Genomic DNA, 21,549 nt, shown 5'->3' on the forward strand with positions numbered 1-21,549 from the left:
TGGCGTTGTGAGTTGGATTAACCAATCAGTTGTTGTCACGTCACTATCCTTGACACATCATCATCTTCTCCACAGAAACCCTAGTTTCCTAACGTAGCCAATGCCGCCGTCAGGTATGTGGTGCCGCCACCATGAAACTGTGCCATCACTAGACGACTACCAAACCCCAGCATCAGACCACCACCCATCATCCTCACCAGCATTGCCGCGGTAGCCACCACCGTCACCAATACAGAACGCGAACGCCAAAGTCGCGAGTCCTCCATCATTATCTTCAGCGTCTTCCTCGACTTGCATCTCCACCATGAAACCCTTATCAGGCTGCCATTCTCCACCACCATCAAACTCACCGTCAGCCGTGAGATCCTCCACTAGATAGCGATTTCATCTTCTCCATCCACAATCACCGAACCTGCAATCAGAAAAACAACAAACCCAACAACCACCGCGAATCCTTCATTGACGCACAAACTCAGAACGCAAAAACGTGAAACAGAATCGCGTGTTCTGCATCAGTCTTCTCCACTCGCGCGCACTGTCTCCATTCACCCCCTACAAATCATTCCCAGAAATCAGATTGAAACGATCATTCTTGCAAGCACCATCGCGCCGCCATGAGCCGCCGCGAATAAAAGGGACAAGATCCTATCTTTGTTTCTTCTCGCTGCGCATAAGCAAGCTTTCCCTTACACCTCCTTTGCATCAAAAACCCTGCAATCACAAGCACAAATCTGCAACAGAAAAACTCTTTCTTCGTCTCTGATCGCGCAACACCAAGGAAGAAAAACAACAAATAACTTCACAAAGGACTCCACTTAAAAGAAATAGAATTTCAAAAATAATAAATCTAACTCACAACTCCACAAAGGACTCCACGTAAGCTAATACATGACCTTTCACTATATAATTACACATCTAAACATATGCTCGTTAACGATTTAAACAGCGTTTGCAAAAACGATCAAATTGAAAACAAATTACATTCTTTAAAACTGCATTAAACAAAAAAAAAATTGGAACCATTTCGAACATTCCCAACCAAAATTAGAACCATATACCTTACTTTTTCAACGTTTTGTTCAAAGGTTACATTTTAGTACTTTTTTTCGATTAATTTCTATAGACATTTTATTTTGTAATACTTTACCTAAGATTTTAGGTTGTTGAACAAAACCTCATTTAAATCTCAGTCCTTCACTGTGACCATGTGAAACACCATAAATGGAAGAGATCAACAACTCTGAAATTGTGGGTGAGAGATTCACCATCTTCATCATCATTTTTTGTTCCCACCTTGTGTTCTTCAGTTCTACGCCCATCACAAAAACGCTTTTCCGATCCTTTCTCATTGTCACCCTGCTCTCCGTGGCCGCCACCAGGTCCTCCGATTATTCGATTACTCTCCGTAGCTTCCAGGTTCTTCCAAGCATATGGTGGCATCATGAGACCGATGATGGTAATATGTGGGTCCTTTTAATTGCGGGCTCCATTGGCTGCAGTAATCACAGGTATGTACTCATTAAACTTCTCACCCTTCTTTTATATATTTTGCCGTGAAAGTGAAGAAACACATATATTACCATTGCAAAACATACAAATATATATATATATATATATATATATATATATATATATATATATATATATATATATATAATGTGTGTGTGTTGAATTAAAGTACATATCATGCCCAATTTAGTTTGAAAAATAAATTATAACGTGCAAGAGAATAATTTAGTTTTCTTCAGTTATTATAGTATTTTTTTTAATTGATACTTGATTCAATACAAAAATGATTAGTATATCATTAATTACACAATATATGAAATGACTATCTTTCATATACTTAGATGAGTGAATTAATATTTTCTTTCTAGTATTTCCCATCTTTTTTCCTTTACCTTTTCAATCAATTCAATTATTATTTTTTTAAAAAAAAAATCTCACTATTTATTTTCTCTCAATCTCAATTTTTATTCAAACAAAGCGTTGGACACTGGATTCGAATCGCAAACTTGTTAACGGTGACCTGTGACCTTGAGTTTTGATATTTTAAAGTAAGTAATCATGGTATAAAAGCCTATAACAAGTGATCATTTGCAGAGTGAATTGTGTATGCACTCAAAGTATGGTAACTATCTTAAAATCATACTATCTCTGATTGGTTGATGATGTAAATTTGTTTAAGACAATGGGTAGAAATTATATTCCTTTTGTTTTTAATTCCATGTGCCATTTCAATGCTCCGTAGATTCCTAATATGGACCTTGTTGTGGTAGGATTGCATTGCTGAAGATGTTAGTGTTAACAAATTTTTGTCTGCTATATTTGGAAATAAGTCAGCTCTTTGGAGTGTCAGCGGGAGGGTTATGGACAGTGGTCCCAATGATCAAATACTTATATTGTATTCTGGTCATCACCGTCCAGGAGTGCTAGGTTGGTAGTTTTAATCCTTTCATTGAAACTTTGTTATGAAAATCATAGATTTTATATGTTTTACATGCTTTCAGCATAGTGGAAGCCTTCTTGTTTTGAAAATTATCAAGGGCAAATGTGTGTTTCCTGTATTTTTTTTGTGGGTTGATTATGTGTGTTTTTGCTTGATGTTGAATAGAATGTATGTTACATTATGCAATGGTTATTGGAAATTTTAGCAACAACTATAATACAGTTTTATGATTTAAGGACGTAGAAAATTGTTTAATATAAAACTTATAAATAAAAAAAAAGTTAAGTATTCAAACTCATCATTTATTTATAAATATTTATCTCTACCTTTTATCTAGATTTCTCATTTCTTTTATCAGAATACACCATAGGAATTCTAATGGAGAAGAGAGCAAGTCTGTCCAATAAGAATTTTTTTTTGAGTAAGTTCTTACCCCTTTTGTTGAGTTAGTTTTGGGAATTTTTGCATGCATGGAGATTAGGAAATCTTGCATGTTGACGTGTGTAGGGCAAAGATGAATTTATGTTAATTCAGGATAGGATATGTTTTGATCATTGATTATAGTATTCTGTCTACGTGTTTAACTTTTCCTTGAGAATAGTGGAATTTGGAAGCTTAAGCTTGAGCCAACAAGCCTTAATAGGTAAGGTTCAATTTTTTATATTACCCTACAGTAGATGATTTGAAGTTGGAAGTGACTTAGTCACTATTTTTTTTTTCTTTTTTGGTTTATGTAGGCTTTGTGAATATGCTTGATTGGTGTATATTTAGTGATTTGTGTTAGGTTGAGTAGTGAAAAGTCAAAATAAAATAAATCAACTGAGTCACATTCGTTCATGTTGATGTTATTTCAGAACCAAATATATCATGTTAGACATAAGAAATGAAGAGAAAAACTCATTCTAAACCATTCTGAACTTGGTATGTTTTGTTGATTTTCTGAATTATACATAATAGTTGGGCAAGCCATTTCTTGTTGAACGAAATTCAATTAACGTCATATGGCCTAAACATTTACCCATCTTATTGTTATACTATACAATTGATCATTTCAGATGCAGCATTTTTTTTTTCAGAGAACAATAGCATTTTAAAACGTTCTGATTAATATCTGCTTTCTGTTTATTTGATTGTTTCCTCTTCTTTACGTGGGTAACTTGAAGGGTAAACAAAGAAACCAGGGGAAGCGACGTCTCCCGCCTGAAAAAAAAAAGGAAAAGAAAAAAGGAGTGAGGAAGAGTGAAGTAGAGAGCGTCGGTATCAATATCCACATTTTAGTGCATACTACTGGTTATTGGTGATTCTTCTAGAGCCATTTGTTTTTTTACACGACAGTGTTTCTTCACACCAAATATTTGCCCTTCTCAAGCATGCCTCTGAACTTCTAAAAGCCTAGTAAGTTACTAGTCGTTATGATTTGCGTCCTGTTTGTGCAATCTTCGCACTATCTATTCTATCTATTTACTTGTTAATTCTTAGTTTTATGAGTTATGCAATGAACCTGGGAGTATCTTTGAAGGTCTTCTTCCGGAATGTCTGATAATCTATGCAAAAACATCTCCAAAAGCAGAAGACAGCTGGGTATTGTCTTGGGGTACATTGTAGTCCTTCTCCCCCTGAAGATGAAACCTATATGGGTGACCAGTACAGTGTTGCTTGGATGGAAGACAGGTACGCTTACGAGTGTATCAAATAAGCATATTAACATGCATTATTTTCACTGAAAACCTTAAATGATCATGAAAGTATATTGGGGATATAAATAAGATATATTAGATGCAATACTTTTACCCAGGCAATTTCCATGACCTTGATGAATTCCCATGAATGCTATGAGATGAACGGGCTACTATAAAACTGCATTTTCCTATTATTTTGTGTTTTACCAAGCCATTTTTTATATATAAAAGAAATTGTTTGATGCCCTTAATGACTTTTTTTCTAATGAGTGATGTTGTAAGGTCTTTTATGGACCGGTCTTTTTCCTTCTACACTCTTCAACTTTTGGTAAGATCACGTTTCAAACTAAATTTGATTTCCTATAAACTAATATAAACTGAATGCTATTTGATACCTGTGTTGCTTAAATACATGAGAAAAGGTGTCTGTTTGATTGAGTTTCTGAACTGATATTTGATGGGTTCAAGGAGGTAGTGGATATGTTTCAATTGTGTGAGATGTCTTCTTAATGCTATGCCCAGAGGTCAAAGAAAAGACTATGAATGGAAATTCAGACTATGGTTCCCACGCGTGCAGTATGGTTCCCACTCTTCTTATATTTGAGTACAAATCCTGCCAATGATACTTTCCTGGAGTAAAACTCACAGGGACCACCTTCAAAAACAGTCGACCAACGTGATGAAGATCTCATCCATTCCTGAGATAAGGTATCATACGGTTGAAGAATAGTTTTTTTATTATTTATTTGACAAAATTTAAATTTGAAGGGGTATATTCATAGTTGGGAGATATTAATAGATTCCATTCCACATTCGTTTCATGTACCAAACAATTCAGTGACATCCTGTTTTTTATTGAAGCTGCCAAGGTTTAGTTTGGGAAGGGCTAATAGCCCATTCCTAATACCAAATGTGCCATAAGAGGTATATATACGTTTTCCTATAACCACCAGAACTTAACTATTGAGATAAGAAATCTCTGAAAAGATTATTATAAACCTTGTTGATTTGATAAATACGGAAAAATTGTGTGAATCCCATGGCTTTGTCTAAACATGGGTCTGTGGCTGGTAGTTTCGTTTCTTGAAATGTTGGTAACTTGGCCTTAATGCTAAAACTACAAGAAAAAATTAGGAGGGGAGGGGTATCTTTGGTTTTATTTTCTACTGCAAACCTTTGATTTTGCTAATTATATTACATCTTCTTGACCTCCTCTTCACTGCTTTCCCAGTTCCACAAAGCTGTTGTGGGTTCTTGTAGGAAAATTGCTGCTCAGAAACAAATCCTGGAAGTAAGGTCTCGCAGAAACATAAACTTTTCCAGAAGCTCTCGTTTAGCATTGAAAGGGATCCAGAACTGCTTAGAACTACGATACCTGTTGGGCAACCACTTATTGATGACTGGGACTGCCTTAAAAACATTTGTACCGTTTCCCTTGATTCACTTTGTTTAGTTTGACTGTATTAGACCCTTTCTAATATGCACCTTCTTATTAGCCATTGATTTGGCCAAAAAGAGCATCAACTATAGATGGTCCACCTACAATAATAAGTAAAAAATCTAGGTGCACGGATGAATTTAAGAGTGTGCATGCTAGAATCCATCTATGATTGAATCATTGCTTTTCTGTATGTTATTAATTATCCAGTTCACATAGTTACGGTATGAGATGGCAGCAGGGCCTCCACCATTGTATCCCCTTCCAATAAATCAACATTTTGTTTATTGATTGAACAAACATTACCATATAAGGTTGTGCCACCATGAATGCTGAAGATGAGAAAGATCCACTGCAGTAAAACAAAAGAGAAAGTAGTACAAAACGATGTGGAGAAGAGTGAAAGAGAAGAAACAAAGATAAGTGAGATGAGATGAAAGGAGACGAGAAACGAAACTGATATTATTGATTCGTAAAAGTCTTAAAAAGTAAAAGAGGGAAAGTTACATATATATATATATATATATATATATATATATATATATATATATATATATATATATATATATATATATATATATATATATATATATATATATATATATATATATATATATATATATATATATATATATATATATATATATATATATATATATATATATATATATATATATATATAGGCATAAAAACAAACTGTTGGAGTGCGCTAAGCACAAACACGCTGAAGCGAAAAGGAAATAAAAACAGAGTTTATCAGCCCTCTTCTGGGCATATATGTTTTTCATTCCCAAGTTGAAATGTAAGTATTTGAAGGTTTGAGGAGGTACCGACTTACTGAAAATATCAACTGCTTGATCAGTGGATGAGATAGGAAGAAATTTGAGAAGACTACAAGTGATTTTCTCTCAAACAAAATGACAATTATCAATATGCTTTGTTTGCTCATAAAAGACGAGGTTTGAAGCAATTTGGACAGCAGAATTGTTGTCACAGGACAAGAGAGTCGGTTGAAAAAAATAATGCCAAGATATTGAAGAAAAAAAGTAATCCATTGGATTTAACAGGTAGTGGAAGTTAGAGTTTGGTATTATGTTTTTGAGGAGCTATGTGATAATTTGTGGCTTTTTAGATTTCTAGGAGACGAGGGAGTTGCCAAAGGAGACGAGGGAGTTGCCATGAAGGAAGACGTTATTAACATCTAATTGCTTGAAAATCCAATTGTTGGATGCAACAAGAACAAGAAGAGGCGCAGGGTTATAAGTTTGGCAACAGAAATAAAAGTATCAAAGAAATCTAACCCTTCAACTTGTGCATTCCTTTGCAACCGGGCGGGTCTTTAAATGTTCAATTGTTCAATGGTGTTATCAGAGTTGAACGTGGTCTTGTAAATCCATTCACAACCATTGGCAACCAATGACTATTTTTTTTCTTGGTGAAAAATTAGTTATAATCTCATAATCGAAACTAAATTATGATACAAAATTGACTTTTAGTTTAATTCAACCTTATAAAAATTGTTTGTAAGAGGTAGTTTGCACTCGTTCATATAGTGTAAATTAGTCTTATTTCTAGTTGATGATGTTTGCACCTTACTCATGTACATCTCATGTATAAGACTAGACATTAATGAGTGGTTCAATAACGATTTGATAGCAAGCAGAATAACATGTCCAACAAACACATTTTTTTCTAAGGTTTTAACCTGATTTCGATACCATCTTACCAAAAACCTGTGTCGTTATGAATGTTGAAGATGAGAAAGATACACTGTAGTAAAACAAAAAAGAAAGTGGTACAAAACAATACGAATAAGAGTGAAAGAGAAGAAAAGATAAGCGAGATAAGAGGATAGGAGACGAGAAACAAAACTGATATTATTGAAGAGAAAGCCATATGTATAGGAATAAAAACAGATTGTTGAAGTGCACTAATAAGTGTGAAAAAATATTCGTTATTCATGCTTATTAATACTCTTAAAGTTGTAATTATTCATGAGTTATTTTGTTTTTCTCATAGAAAAATGTAATACTTGTTATGAAAGTTGTGTTAGATCATTGTACAAAAAATTGATGCAATATGGAAGAATCTGTCAGGTTGTTCTCGCTAAGCCACTTATGATTCGTTCAACGAGCATAGTGACTCGCTCAACAAGTGGGATTAGTTAACATAGAAACAATTGAAATTTTGCTCAGTACATGCACATTTGCTCGCTCAGTGAATAGTGTAATTCTGGAAGTGGTTATTTAGTCGAGAAAAAAATAAATGAGTTCAGTTCTGGTTAGAAAAAGAGGAAGAAACTTAGGGAAATTGGCAGAGGCTACTTGAAGGCATCAAGATGTTGTTCTTTCATGAAATTTCGCCAAACTTGTATGTTCGTAGTAGCTAATTTCACTTTTAATTGAGATTGAATGTAATAAACTCACTTTGATGTAAAATTCATGTGCAATATATCTTTGTCTGTTTATATGCTCTTTCTTGAATTTACTGTCATTGTATGAAAATATAATGCTATCTGAATGTCTGTACTTACTAAAAAGTAACTTTGAATATGAACATAAAATACCTAAGTGATTTGAGATCTAGGAATAGACCTGATAACATTGTCATTCTAAGCATCTGACTTGATGCGAATTATACGTTAATTTAATTAGTTATTAAGGGATTATAACTAATATATCTTGATGTGAATGTTTGAATGAAATAATGTTATGTTATATAGAGTTTTATCTTCATATTATTCATGAAAACTTAATTATAATGAAGTTTCATCTTAAATTTCAGTCATAATGTCTAAAATTCTTGTTATTACAATCAATTTCCATAATTATAAATTCAATTATTATTTTATTTATGTTGAATTTGATGAACAGACAATATTAGATAAACAAATATAAATATAAATTCTTTGAGAAAAGGATATTTGAAACTTTCGTTTATTACTTGGAAAGGTTTTGTACCTCTCCTAAAAATTATCATGCAAACAGGCCCGAGCGAAAACAGAGTTTATCAACAAAAGCTTTTGATTTCTGACAAAGCTGTGACTTAATTTAGTGTTGATTCGGATTAGGAGGTTTAAGACACATTGTGAATTCCTGTCTTAGTATGGGATGAAACATACGGGGTCCTTTGCCATCAACTGCAATACTGAAATACGGAAAGAGCAAATGGCTGAGGTCTCTGGAGTTGTCTGCACAGCAGTTTCAGTGCATAATTCATAGCAAGACCTCCATTGAAGATTAAATATAATGGTTGTTAACCTTATGCTATATCATTGTGTCATCTACTACACTTTGGTCATTATTTCTTAAACCAACTCTCTATTTTTGTGCATAATAGATGTTTAACCACATGTACCCATGTGTATAATAATATGGTGAAACTAGTAATTATATTCTGACAATTCAAAATAGAATAGAATATGTTTGATAAAATAAAGTTTAAATTATATAATCATTATAATGTAAATTAACACACAAAAGTCAAATGTAGATATCAATTAATACAGGTAGCCACTAAAGGGTAATTTTATATTTTGAAAGTATAGTAACATTGGAAAGAAATTTTGAACCCTAAAAAAAGTATTAAACATCTTTAAAATTGCAAAATAATTTTTGGTCAATATATTTTATTTAAGAAATATGAAAGATTTAAGTTTTAATTTGAATTTTATACAAAAAGTTGATTTATGAAATTACTGGAAATTAAAATGAGAGTTGGAATTACACATAGATGGACAGCCAGGATTTGGTCAATCCCTAGTTCCTAGATTGAAGTATGAATCAGATTTATCTCTCTTTTTATGATTCACGAAACAGCTGACATTCACAGACAGAACTGTCAAGAAACCAAATTCTTAGTTACTACTTGCCACGTTGTTGGAGATAACTGGAGTTGTGGTTCGGTGAATTATAAACATCCGGTTAACTAACCTAACCTTGGTTAAATATCAATTCAGGGCGCGGGAATGAAATGAACTTAAGTGGGCGAAATATGTTTTATTATGAATTTAATAATTATGTATTGTTAAAGAGTAAAATTTTAAAATATCAAATAATTTTTGCAAAAAAGTTCAATAAATTTAACACAAGAAATATCCAGCACTCTTTTTAAAATATTTTTATATGATAATTGGTGATAAATGAAAATATAAAATGCTGAAGTTCTTTAAAATGTATGAAAATATAAAATTAATATTTAAAAAAGCATGATTAGATAAAAAGGATTAACATTGAAATAATAATTGGAATTTGGAATGTGAGGAGTGTAGAGATTCCGTTAACGTGGTGTGAAAGCATTAACGGCGTAAGGGTATGAGGGAGCGGCTTAAGGGATGTGTAAGGGTAAACCGTGAATGGTTAGAGGGAGAAAAGAGGAAAGCCGTGAGATTGTTGATCTACGGTGTGGTGCAAAGGAGTGTCTGTGTGTGTACTACAAGATGTATGTATATAACACAAACAGGTCCTTCAATGGAAACACCAACCCACACACACACACCCCATTTTGGTTCTATCACAACATCAACCTGCTTCCTCTTCAACCCTTTTTTTTCTTCTCTTCTCTTCCTTCACCTCTCACGCTTCCCCTCCAATTTACAACACTAATTCACATAGCCCAAACTTTCATCTTCAGGATCTGACTTTTTCAAACATACAATGGGGTTAGCCATTTAGACAGCATCAATATCTATCTCTTTTTCTTTTCTTCCTCCTTTTGCCCACCCACGACAACCAAACTTGTATTTATCTCCAATCCTTTTTTCTTTCTCCCAATTTTGTTGGTTCATTTATGTTTTCAGATGCATGTTCCAAGAGTGTTTTCATGAGTTTGTCCGAATTCCGTTTTAAATTTTCAACTGAAATCTGTTCTGGAGATTTTCTTTGATCATTGCGATTAATAAGTTGCAGAAGATTTCCAGTTTTGAAGGTTGGGAAATAAGACCCAAGTTTTGTTCTTGTCTTATTTCGTTCCTCTATTCTTTCCTTTGGTGTCTGTGCTAAGTTATTCCTGATTTTTTTTTGGGCCTCCGCAGATACATTTTTCGTGAGAAAAAAAGGGTTTTGAAGCTCTGAACTTTCTGCTTGCCCTGTAATTACAGAGACGATCGTTTCTTGCTTGGGTGTAAAGACTGAGTTTATATCCATCGTCGCTGATAGAAGCTTTGAAATGTCATTATTACTTGAATTTTCAACATAGATTTACATTTTCCATAGCTTCAGAACTGAAATCCCGGCACTTTTCCTACAGCCATACGAAGTTCTGGCCGGACCTGATTTAGGTGAGAGAAACTAATGTACTTAATCAAAATTAGAACTGAATAAATTGATTCTGATCGCAAACCTTGCAGTCTTGGCCGCAACAGTTAATTCAGTTTTGATGTTCGTATGTTCTTGCTATTGTTCTCTGATTTCTCTCTTCTTCATAATTTCCTGCAGGAAAACGAAAAATCCCCTTGGTTTCGTCGGAAGGAATTGATTCATGTTCTAGTTAGTGGTAATTTTGTAAGGTAAACATCCCGTTTTTCTGGATCTCTTTGGCCTAACTCGTGTTTTTGGTGCTCTTCGTAATCTCAACCGCTCACAATACAATCCTAGTGTGGCTTTTGAAGAGACGAGGCATTGAGCAGAACCGCCCAAGACCAGTTGAATTTAATCGATTGATGTCTCGTTTTCACATTATCCTAGCTGTCCTGTGGAAATACTGAATTTGAACCTCTTTTTTCCTTGTGCACCTGAACATTTCCACTGTCTTCGGTTCCTCTTCCTCTTGTTATTGTCATCGTCCATTTTTGTCTTGACCCGGATATAGAAGATGCTCACAGTGCACAATTTTTTTGTTGTTGTTCATGGACCATTCGATGCACAAATCCTGTTAAACAGTGTAGTAACGTCAGTTATGTGAACGAGAGAGACGCTGTCTGTGTTTGTGAAGGAACACAAATCCAATTTCAATTTCAATTTAAAAATGTAGCAATTTGAAGGACTAAATCTTAATTTTAATTATTTTTATCGTAGCTAGTAGTTAAATTAACCTAGTATGGTGATGATGACGATGATGATGGCAGGGAAAGGTTGAAGAAATGGAGAAAGATTCAAGTATTCGAAGCAATAACACGGTGTCTGGTGCTAGAGATAAAAGCGGAGGGGAAGGGTCGTTGCTGTTGAGGGCGAGTTCCGATGGCGCTAGACAGGGAACAACGTCGGATTTGGTGTTGCAGTGGGGGAATCGGAAGCGGTTAAGGTGCATGAAGGTGCAGGTTAAGGACGATTCTTCAGGCCCGGTTCAGAGGACAACGGTTCGGGTGGATCGCCGGGTCGTTAGAACCGATAAGGATTCTTTAAATAAGCCCACCTTCGGTGTCAATAATAACACCCTTGGAGTTGGACACACTCATAATAATAACAACAACAATCATCATCATAATCAGATTAACGGGTATCCAAATCTCCGTCAACGTCCTTCTTCTCCGCAGCAACGAATTCTCAGGTAACGCAATTTGTCATTCACTTTGTTACTTTATCTTTCCCCATAAATATGATTTAATCTTTATTTTTAAAAAAAAAATATGATTAAGCGAGATTGAAATGAGATCTGAGAATAGGTCAATTTGATAAAATTCGGGATTTTATACCGAAAAGATGGAAAACTCAAGATTTGTGTGTTGTGATTCATAAAGTTAAAAATCGTTACTTAAAATTACATATCTTGATAATTGTTTTTATTTTGCTTTTCTCTGGTTGAGTGTGTATCCATCCATACTTATCTTGAGGGCAAGGATGGTGTTGGTGGCGCAGTGGCGCGTGGGCCAGTGTTTTGTTTTGATCTGTTTTATTTTGTTGATTAAATAAAATAAATAAGCTAGGGTTTGTGGTGGTGTACGTGTACTGTGAAGGTATTTTTAGCGAAAGATATGTGTATAGTTTGAAAGGAAACAGCACATGGGTACGAGTGAAATAAATACCTATCTGAGGAACTGGTTAGAAGGGAACTGGAAACAAAAGTGGCAGAGAAAAAACACAGCGTGGGCATGGGAATGAGTTGAAAGTGTAGTGAGGAGTAGTGGGGGCAGAGAGTGGTTTTGAAATTGTTTAGTGGGATGTCTGCCACGAAATTTCGTTGGGCCGGCTATATGCGATGATGTGCAACTTGTAAATCACATTTCTCACCCAAAGAATCTTAAGCTTCAAATATTACCGTAAATAAATTAAAAATTAAAAATTTGGGCCACTACTCAAATTATTATTATATTTTAATTCATCTCGGCTGAATACACAAAGGCTTATATTCTGTCGACTCTCCAATTGGTCAGGTCCTTGCAGTCTCATCCAAATTAAACAATGAAGAGGAACTCACGGTGAGTAAGTGCGTGAGATCCCCTTCTTTACTTCCGTCAAATTTTGTTTCCAGAAGCTAAGCTCACTTTCTCTAATGTCTGCCTCACAACTAGATGATAGGGTATATTAATAATATCTGGTTCTGAATTTGGATTAGCACACAAAAAAACAACACATAGTTGGAGCGTGATTCTTGCTTAATCGGTTGGAAACTTGGGGAATCCTTCGGGCATTGCATTATTAATTTGGATGTTTCGTTTTTTAATCAAAATAGTTTGTGTCTGTTTCTTTACATTTTAACTTGGAATCATTGGTAGCGTCGGGCGAGTCTTATAATGAAAATCAGGTTAATAATCCAAGCCCTTGCTGCTTTGCTTCTGACGTCTGACAGGGGCTTTGAGATTTCTTGGGAGGTTTAGGTTGGTGTGGTTGATTCTTTGCCGTTGACATTTTCTTTTCTAGATCTTGTTTTTATATATTTGATGAGTTTTCCATGGAAAAACCTAGAAGATCAGGGGATATTTATTTTGACTCTGTCAAATCTCAGGCCGGTATTTTATTTACTGTGAGATTTAATTCCGAGTTTCGTTACTGTTTACTACTGTTATGGAAATTATATAAAAAAGAAAAAAAAATGTTGAATTCTTGTCATAGAAAGAAAAGTAATGAAGGAGGATTGTGCGTTGTAGAAGATAGGATTAGGATTGGGATTAGATTAGAGGAGAGGGGGATTTGCAGGTTCTGGATCTACATGTAGGAGGCGGAAGCAGGAGTTGATTATTCACATGGAACCATGAAACGGAGGGTTTCCTTCCACGTGTTAACGAAACGTCCTTTTCCATTTTGGCCGTCGGATCGAAGGGACCAGGTCGCAGATCCGTCCCGTCTCCTTCATCATTCCACCACGTAGCAATCTTCATCTTCATTGCCCAATAATAAAGCTCTCTAAATCCAACGGCTCCAAAGAAGCCGTGGAACCAGCTGTGCCCGTTATAGGGAATCACACACACTTTCTCTCTTAGGCTAGGCCCCTCGAGGCTCGACTCAAATATCCAATTCTCTTCCCTTCAACCAAAATAAATTAACTACCCAACTCTCCTTCAAACCAAAATACAAATACAAAGCCCCGCAACGAGCCAAAAACCACGCCTTTTTCTACGCTAAAAAATCTGTCTACATAGATTCCAGCCTCTCCCACCCTTGGATCTAGATCAATCACCCAAGGTTAATTTCGTAAACTCGCCACTCCCTGGTTACTTTTCATACATAATATAATATAATAATATATACATATATGTTTATTAACTCTAAAATAACCTCTGAAATGCATCTTCGTTTGCCCTATTTATTATGTCGTGTTATGTGATGTGATTCACGTTCTTACGATTAAGAAAGACACATAGGATAATTACATGTGTGCTGTGGTTGCGTTTTAAATTTTTGGGTTGTAATTTAGGAACTCAGAAGGTTCAAGTGCCATGAGAGGAGGACAAAGCAACGGGGGCGTTAGGGGAATTGCCTCACCGGACAGGGGTGCGCACGATAAGAGGGGGACCCATAACAACCACCTTAATGACAACAACAAGTCCGCAGCCTCATCGGATACTGCGCACGATAGCAAGAAGGGAGGGTCGCCCTCTGGCAGCGGAGACGCGGCTCCGCCCGTGTGGCCCCCGAAGTTCGTGATTGCCTTGACCAACAAGGAGAAGGAAGAAGATTTTCTCGCCATTAAGGGCTCAAAGCTGCCTCAGAGACCCAAGAAGAGAGCAAAATTCATTCAGCGCACGCTTAATGTAAGCCTCACTTCCCCTTTTCTGCTTTTTCATTATTTTCTTCAACTTAATTATTATTGGTATTCATCACATCAACATGATCTTTTCTTGATGTCCAATATCTTAAATCATAGCAGCACCCATCAATTTATTTTCTAGTAGTAATACAATGACAATAGTAAAAACAAATCTCAATGAAATTCATAATTTGGATGAAGTACTCTCTGACAGAGGTTCTATGACTTTGTTTTGGTACTCACTCAACAAGAAAAAGGTGTTCTAATTATTTTGCTTAGTAAGGGCATAATAACAGTATTAGAATGGGTGTGAAAACCAACTAAATCATATTTTAATTTTTTAAAAGCATATTATTATTAGTATAAAGCTTAGCCCATCAGAAAATTTGACTAATAATTTTTAATAAGATTATATTTTTTTTATTAAAAAGTTGAATTCTGGGACAGATTTATTTGTAGCATATTCTAATTTTAGTAGTTGATTTGTGGTGGTATTCCTTTAGGTGAGTGCCTTTTTTTTTTTCCTTTGGTATTTTGCTTTTCCCTTTTCCTGAAAAAGCTATACACGGTTGGCAGCTGTGGAGTGCATTACACGCGTCAAAGGGAGCTTGGCTCATACCGAATAGTTAGTCACCAAAATAATTAAGTAGTCTAACATCACCACCATCTGTACGTAGTCATCACTATTTTTACGTGAAACATTTATTTTTTAATTTATTAAAATAATAATATTTAATCATATTTGTTTTATTACTTATTTTCCATTATTACTTATTGGAAGTGTTCGCACAGATAAAGATTAGTCTACTCCTTCACATGGTCACCGATGAATCCTGAAAGCTGAATAAGCTTTTAATAAATTATAGTAAAATAATAATTCCAGAAGTGGGAAGTGAATAGTTTTCTTGAATTTGATGCCTACACCTACCAATTAGTATAATAATCTGTGTGCAGCAGTACTTCAATTAAAAAAAATCTGTTTTCTTTTTTGTCCTAGGTGGCCCAAATATGTGGTTTCTTAAACCTGGTATTGAAAATCCTGTTATTTTTAATAAAAGGTGAAACTGTGATCTTGATCATAAAACTGGTATTGAAAATCAATAGTAAAACTGTGGTTCTAATGTTATTATTATTGATAATATTCTGTCACTTGATATTTATCTATTCAGTGCTACTTTAAATGGGTTCTGGTCCAGAAATAACAAATAATGAATTAAGTAAAAGAAATAATAAATAAATAAAAAGAGACTATCACACCTGTCTAGTGGAGTTTGGATTTATATATTAGAAAGTGGGAGCGACCATACTGGATTTCATCTTCTGTGTAATGAGTGGTGTCAGTTGCAGTGGACGTACCTGATTGAATATGAATAGTCATTAGACAGACTTATCAACAAAAGACCAAAACTCCTACTAAGTAGCCGACAAATTTAGAAACTGGTTGACCTCTTCTTAGCTGGGTGGAATACCAGAAGAAATTCTTGTATGCTCTCATCTAGCCAAAATATTACACTCATGGTATAGAAATAGTTCAAAGAAATAAATATATACCCGTGTAATAATATGTTACATTTATATCATTTTCATTTTTGTTTTAGAATTTCTTCTTTATAGCTTGTAAGCCATTTTTATTGCTAGGCTTTTGAATAATAAAAATGCGTGACACATTTTTCTGGATGAGAAGAGAATTAAAAAAATTACAGTTAGCTTTTTCTAATGTTGCTTTTAGGTTTAAGTTTATGTTTTGGTCTATATAAGGTTTCATCTTCTTTTACATTTATAATATTATAATTTCATGTGCATTCAAATATTTTCTTTTATGCTCTTCTTTTCTTATCCTTGCATCTTTATAAACTTTGATGAAGTAAAGATGAAAATGTTTTTATTTATTTGTTTATTGGGTTCTTTTCTGTCTTATTAAGGTGTTATGTATTGAAACTGTGAATAAGTGCATGTTTGATTTGTGTTTTTGAATATTGTTTGGTTTGTTTGACAGCTCGTTAGTCCTGGTGCATGGTTGTGCGATCTTACCTTGGAACGATATGAGGTTAGGGAGAAGAAAATATCCAAAAAGGTAAATGGAATGGGAAAAAAGAGGAAGATCCCATTTCTGTAATTATGAGAAGACGATATTTTTGTGGCACATAAATAAAGAAATATAATTTATTTTGATGCAGAGACCAAGAGGTTTGAAAGCAATGGGAAACATGGAGTCTGACTCTGAGTAGAGAGAAAAGTTAATGAGACTATGAATGTTGAGAAGTGAAGATGCTAAGCTTTATGTTTGGTAAGGATGTAGGAAATGCATGGATTTTGTAAAGCATGGCATAACATCAAAGCTGGATGCCAACTCATCGAAATCAAAATATTAAATATTTTAGCTTTGCGATCCTTGCCTTCATTTCCTTTCTTTCCTAGTCTGGAAAACTGCTTCGAAATTGCAAATGACTAGGTGTCCTCAAAGAGGGGCATTTTCACTAACACAATGTGTCTCACAACACCTTTGACAACATTTCCTATTATTCATTTTATCACACAAATTCTCATTTACGCTCTCATTTTTTATAACAATTTTAACTTAAAATAATATCACTCTTTTAGCCATGGGGTTCTCACAATACATTTGTTCGTGTTCTTTAGCAATGAACATTTTGAAAAAGAGCATCTTCTAGAAGGCTGTGATAATAAGTAAATGATTCTTAATCTTTTTAAATAATGGGATAGTGTGTCAAAGGAATTTGTTTGGTCTTAGGTAGGTATGATGATGTGTTATCTTTGTTTTTTCCTTTTAAGTTTTTAGTTTTCGAATTTGATTCACTATTCTTTTCTTTTCCCATGGTTTCTATCTATCCGAAATCTCAAGCAATCGCTCTTAAAAAGCTTTGTTGTGAAGATAGTTTTGCTTAAAGACAAAATATGGGTATACAAATAAAAAGTGGAGTTAAAATCATCAATTGCCAATATTGATAAGTATTGATAGGCTAAACTATCACTTTAGGAATTGAAGGGGATTATTTTTTCATACATTTTTTGAAAGTTTCAAAATCTTAGATTCAAAATCACTTTTCCAAGCTGAAATTAAATATAAATCCTTATATATTTTTTTTGTATTTTAAAACTATCTCTATAAATTTTGTATTTTATCTTTTGGTTGCATTATAAGTATTTTAGTAATTTTAATTAATTACTCTCTTTTAAAGTAATGTAATGGGTGTAGGGTGTGGAGTGAGTCAATTTGGCTCAATTCAATTTAATTTTTGGTGAATTAGAGATTTTATAATCTTATATTATGGTTGATAGTTTAGTGGATTGACTTAAGATTATTTTATTTTTCTAAATTATTTTATATATATTAAGAAAGACTATGAAAGTGATTGATCCAACTTTATTTATTTTATAATAATACAATTAACGTTCACCTATTCAATCAATTATAATAATAATAATTAAAAATTAAAGTGTTAATTTAATAAATAAATAATTTAAACATTATTATCAATATTATAATATTTAAAAATATCAAATTATCACTGCATAAATAATTATAATAAAAAAACTTATTAAAAATTAATAAAATATTTGTATGAGTTATGGATTAATCTATTTTTAATCTGACTCAAATTATTTAACCTCCAAATTAAGTAGATTTAATTTAATTTAATTGGTCATAAAAAAAATATAGTTACATAAAACTGTAATAACTCAAATGTTAGAACGTGGAGTGTGAGGGTAATTACTTCATGTTGAGGTGGGAACCACTTTTGGAGTTATACCAATGTTGTTTAATTGTTTAATACCATTTCTATGGCAAAACTGTGCCATGTAGTTGTTGTGGGTCCAACCATCCTAACATATTTTTATTTGAAAATAAACGATGATACAAAAGTTATAAACTAAAATAGGAATAAATTTGAAAAAAAATATATACAATTTCAATCTCCCCAAAATTAATAATTAATAGAAGAATTAAAAATGTTTTAGAATAAACTCTCACATTTGAGGTTAAATGTATTTTTGAAAATTTAAGAGAATAAAATAATTTAATTAAATTTGGAAGAGCAAATCCAAATTTATAATAAACCAAAAATGCAACTAAATTTAACTTTAATTTATATTTGGAGAATGTATTTTTGGACTATCTCAGTGGAAAGACTCTGATTTGCTTAACTTGAATTTTTATATGTTTTAAAATTCATGATAATTATTTAAAAAATAAATAAAATAACATAACTATTTTGTTATTTTTAAATAAAAAATAGTCTGTTCTCTATAATATCTATAATAGAAAATTATTAAATATAATTTGATATTATTGAAACAAAATCTAATTATGATTTATAAACATCACAGATATTACTTATATATATTTTTCTCCTTAGAAAAAAAAAGTATTAATACAATAAGTAGATTTTCACCAAACATAAAATTTTAATAATGTTATTGGAGTAGTAACATGAGTTGGTATGACATTTAAAGCACTACTTAAATTTAGTTTATGTGTAAACACAACGTGAACCCCACAAACATATACTCTGTTTTCTTGAATTACAAGTTTCTAACTAGGACAACAAAAATGTCTTTATCAATCCTCCATGAAATTTCAACAAACTTTATTTCGTACCCTGAATTTGCGGTCCAATCTCTCTTTTTCTCTGTTTCAAAACTATGACAACTTAATTTATGGTAAACTCAATTCCTATTCCAATTCAAAATGTATTATTCCTTTGTAAATTTTAATTTTTGAACTTAAAGGACCTTCAAATGGAAACCCAAATGGGTGTTTAAATATAATTATTTTATATCTTCTTTTAATATCGGCATGCTGCTACCGAAGTCATTATCAAAATTAAAGAATGGCTTCAGACCATAGATAGCATCATCTATTGATATGATCACCTGAATTAACAGAAAAACTAAAAAAAAACAGTATAATTAATAAAAAAACACTAGAAAGAAGCACAACCTTGAAAAGAAAAGAAATTGATTATGTACCGAAACAAATATCACAAATAATAATACTCAAGAAATGGCAAAATAACTAAAGATACAGAAATGAACAGATGAAATCTCTGAACATCAACACATGAGAGAGCTATATACTACTAGGCAAGCCTCGATCTCTGGTAAATCCACACAAAAAATAGAGAAATTGAAAATCTCAAGGAGGAAGCTCCGCATGTTCAGATCCTGCGAGAAGATCCGAAGACGAGAGCAACCGCGGCGGCTAGAAAACCCGCGACGAAGGAGGGAGAGATGACGGAAGCGGGAGAGGTAGGACTAGGCGCCGGCGCATCAGCAGCGTAAGTGGCGGAGACGATGGCAAGAAGGACCACCACTGTGGTCATGGTTAGAACTTGAGAAGAAGCCATTGTTTATCAGTGATTTAGGGTTTTGATAGGAGCAGTGTGGGCAGAGAAAGCAATGCGTATGAAGTGAAGAAGGTGAAGGAGTGTTTATATAGAAGGGAAATGAGAAGAGAAAAGAAGGGTATTTTGGGAATGCAGAGAAATTTACAGAGTGGCAATATAATTTGAGTGGGTGTTGTGCTGTTCCAGCTGGTTCTGCTGTCAAAGTTAGGCAAATCTGTTTTCTCTTCTTCTGTCTTTTTAACAATTTTCATTACTATATTATATTTTCTCCATTAATTAACTAATTAACCAATAAAAATAAACTAATAAAACATTTAGTGGATCCTGAAACTGCATGATTTCTGCAGGAGAATCTCTCCCCACCAAAGAGAACAATAATTCTTCTACCTAATAAAAATATTTTCTTCAAATCATTGTTATTATTTTAAAATATTAATAAATTAATTCTTCCAAATAGACTTACCATGGTTTACCATCGTAGAAATGAATACATAAATTTATTTTTATGTAGCATAGTGTTAGTCTAATCTTAATATGCATTATCATCAATTGTAATATACTTTTCTTTTTCATATATGCCTTCATGCCAAAAAAAAAAACTCCATTTTTGTTATTAAGTACTTTGTGCAATACCTTGTATTGGTTTTTTTTTTTAAATGGATTTTTCTCCACAAATTCCAAAAAGACAATAGTAGAAAACATAATAATATCAAATGACATCTATGGCTATTTAAACATTAAACTCAAATATAACCGGGAAACACTTAAAATAGACATTGTTAATCTAGTCTAAACACACATAATCGAGTACAAGGTATGGACAATGTATTACCTAATATAACATACATATGATATGTTCTTTATTACAGAAGATACATAATGTGTGATTGATTATTAAGACTTATAAAATATTTCATAGATATTTTAAAATTTATTTATTTATATATTATTAACCAAAACAATTTATTCAATATTTTTAAGTCAGTATGAAAGAAGAATATTGTTACCTCCAAGTTAAATATTTAATCTAAGACTAAAAAAAAATATCATTAACTTCTTAACAAAACTGTAAAGAGGAAAACAAAATATATTTATAAAGCGAGAAGAAAAACAAAATGTGATTATTACCAAAAGGTTATTATGAATACCTAAATATAACATTGGTTCAAAAGTGAGAAGTAAATAAATTATACTTAAATAAAATTATCTCTTCGCATGAAACACAATTAATCTGTTTTACGAACTTGATCTGTGACAAAGCAACAAAATATACAATTAAAATGCGAACATCTTTACTTGAAATAAGTGAATTGTTAAAGTATGTTTAACGAATTGAAAACTTATAAAAAATTTGATAGGACATTCTTACACACATACATATATATATATATATATACATATATATATATATATATATATATATATATATATATATATATATATATATATATATATATATATATTAATAATAAATAAATAGCTTAAATATTA

At 32.9% G+C, this 21,549-nt stretch overlaps 1 protein-coding gene and 1 long non-coding RNA gene across 5 annotated transcripts; both read left to right on the forward strand.

The window, feature by feature from the left end:
- Nucleotides 1–1,230: 1,230 nt before the first annotated feature.
- LOC108331163 (uncharacterized) lies at nucleotides 1,231–6,114 on the forward strand. Of its 2 annotated transcripts, XR_008248257.1 has the most exons (7): nucleotides 1,425–1,508; nucleotides 2,280–2,436; nucleotides 2,808–2,870; nucleotides 3,613–3,844; nucleotides 3,969–4,120; nucleotides 4,651–4,836; nucleotides 5,360–6,114. It is a non-coding gene; the product is annotated as an uncharacterized LOC108331163 (long non-coding RNA). The 2 variants fall into 2 exon arrangements; XR_001832349.2 differs by lacking the exon at nucleotides 2,808–2,870 and having other exon boundaries at nucleotides 1,231–1,508.
- A 3,911-nt stretch (nucleotides 6,115–10,025) lies between these two features.
- On the forward strand, nucleotides 10,026–17,076 carry LOC108331621 (uncharacterized). Of its 3 annotated transcripts, none has more exons than XM_052875904.1 (7): nucleotides 10,026–10,492; nucleotides 10,599–10,844; nucleotides 11,002–11,072; nucleotides 11,631–12,052; nucleotides 14,357–14,693; nucleotides 15,266–15,358; nucleotides 16,686–16,756. In XM_052875904.1, exons 4-6 carry the CDS (start codon nucleotides 11,646–11,648, stop codon nucleotides 15,317–15,319), a joined length of 798 nt encoding a protein of 265 aa, XP_052731864.1. In that variant the 5' UTR covers nucleotides 10,026–10,492; nucleotides 10,599–10,844; nucleotides 11,002–11,072; nucleotides 11,631–11,645; the 3' UTR covers nucleotides 15,320–15,358; nucleotides 16,686–16,756. The 3 variants fall into 3 exon arrangements, with proteins under 3 accessions (XP_052731864.1, XP_017421920.1, XP_052731865.1); XM_017566431.2 differs by lacking the exon at nucleotides 15,266–15,358 and adding an exon at nucleotides 16,867–17,076 and having other exon boundaries at nucleotides 10,029–10,492; nucleotides 16,686–16,763; XM_052875905.1 differs by lacking the exons at nucleotides 10,026–10,492; nucleotides 10,599–10,844; nucleotides 11,002–11,072; nucleotides 15,266–15,358 and adding exons at nucleotides 11,303–11,532; nucleotides 16,867–17,076 and having other exon boundaries at nucleotides 16,686–16,763.
- Nucleotides 17,077–21,549: the final 4,473 nt, after the last annotated feature.

The sequence above is a fragment of the Vigna angularis genome, chromosome 4, assembly GCF_016808095.1.
Source record: "Vigna angularis cultivar LongXiaoDou No.4 chromosome 4, ASM1680809v1, whole genome shotgun sequence".
Taxonomy (NCBI): domain Eukaryota; kingdom Viridiplantae; phylum Streptophyta; class Magnoliopsida; order Fabales; family Fabaceae; genus Vigna; species Vigna angularis.

Excerpts from the sequence above, each read along its gene's own strand:
- LOC108331621 (XM_017566431.2), top strand. The coding sequence starts at position 11,646 with ATGGAGAAAGATTCAAGTATTCGAAGCAATAACACGGTGTCTGGTGCT. Across the intron at positions 14,694-16,685 it reads TCATTCAGCGCACGCTTAAT|CTCGTTAGTCCTGGTGCATG; the intron begins GTAAGCCTCACT and ends TTTGTTTGACAG. Across the intron at positions 16,764-16,866 it reads AGAAGAAAATATCCAAAAAG|AGACCAAGAGGTTTGAAAGC; the intron begins GTAAATGGAATG and ends ATTTTGATGCAG.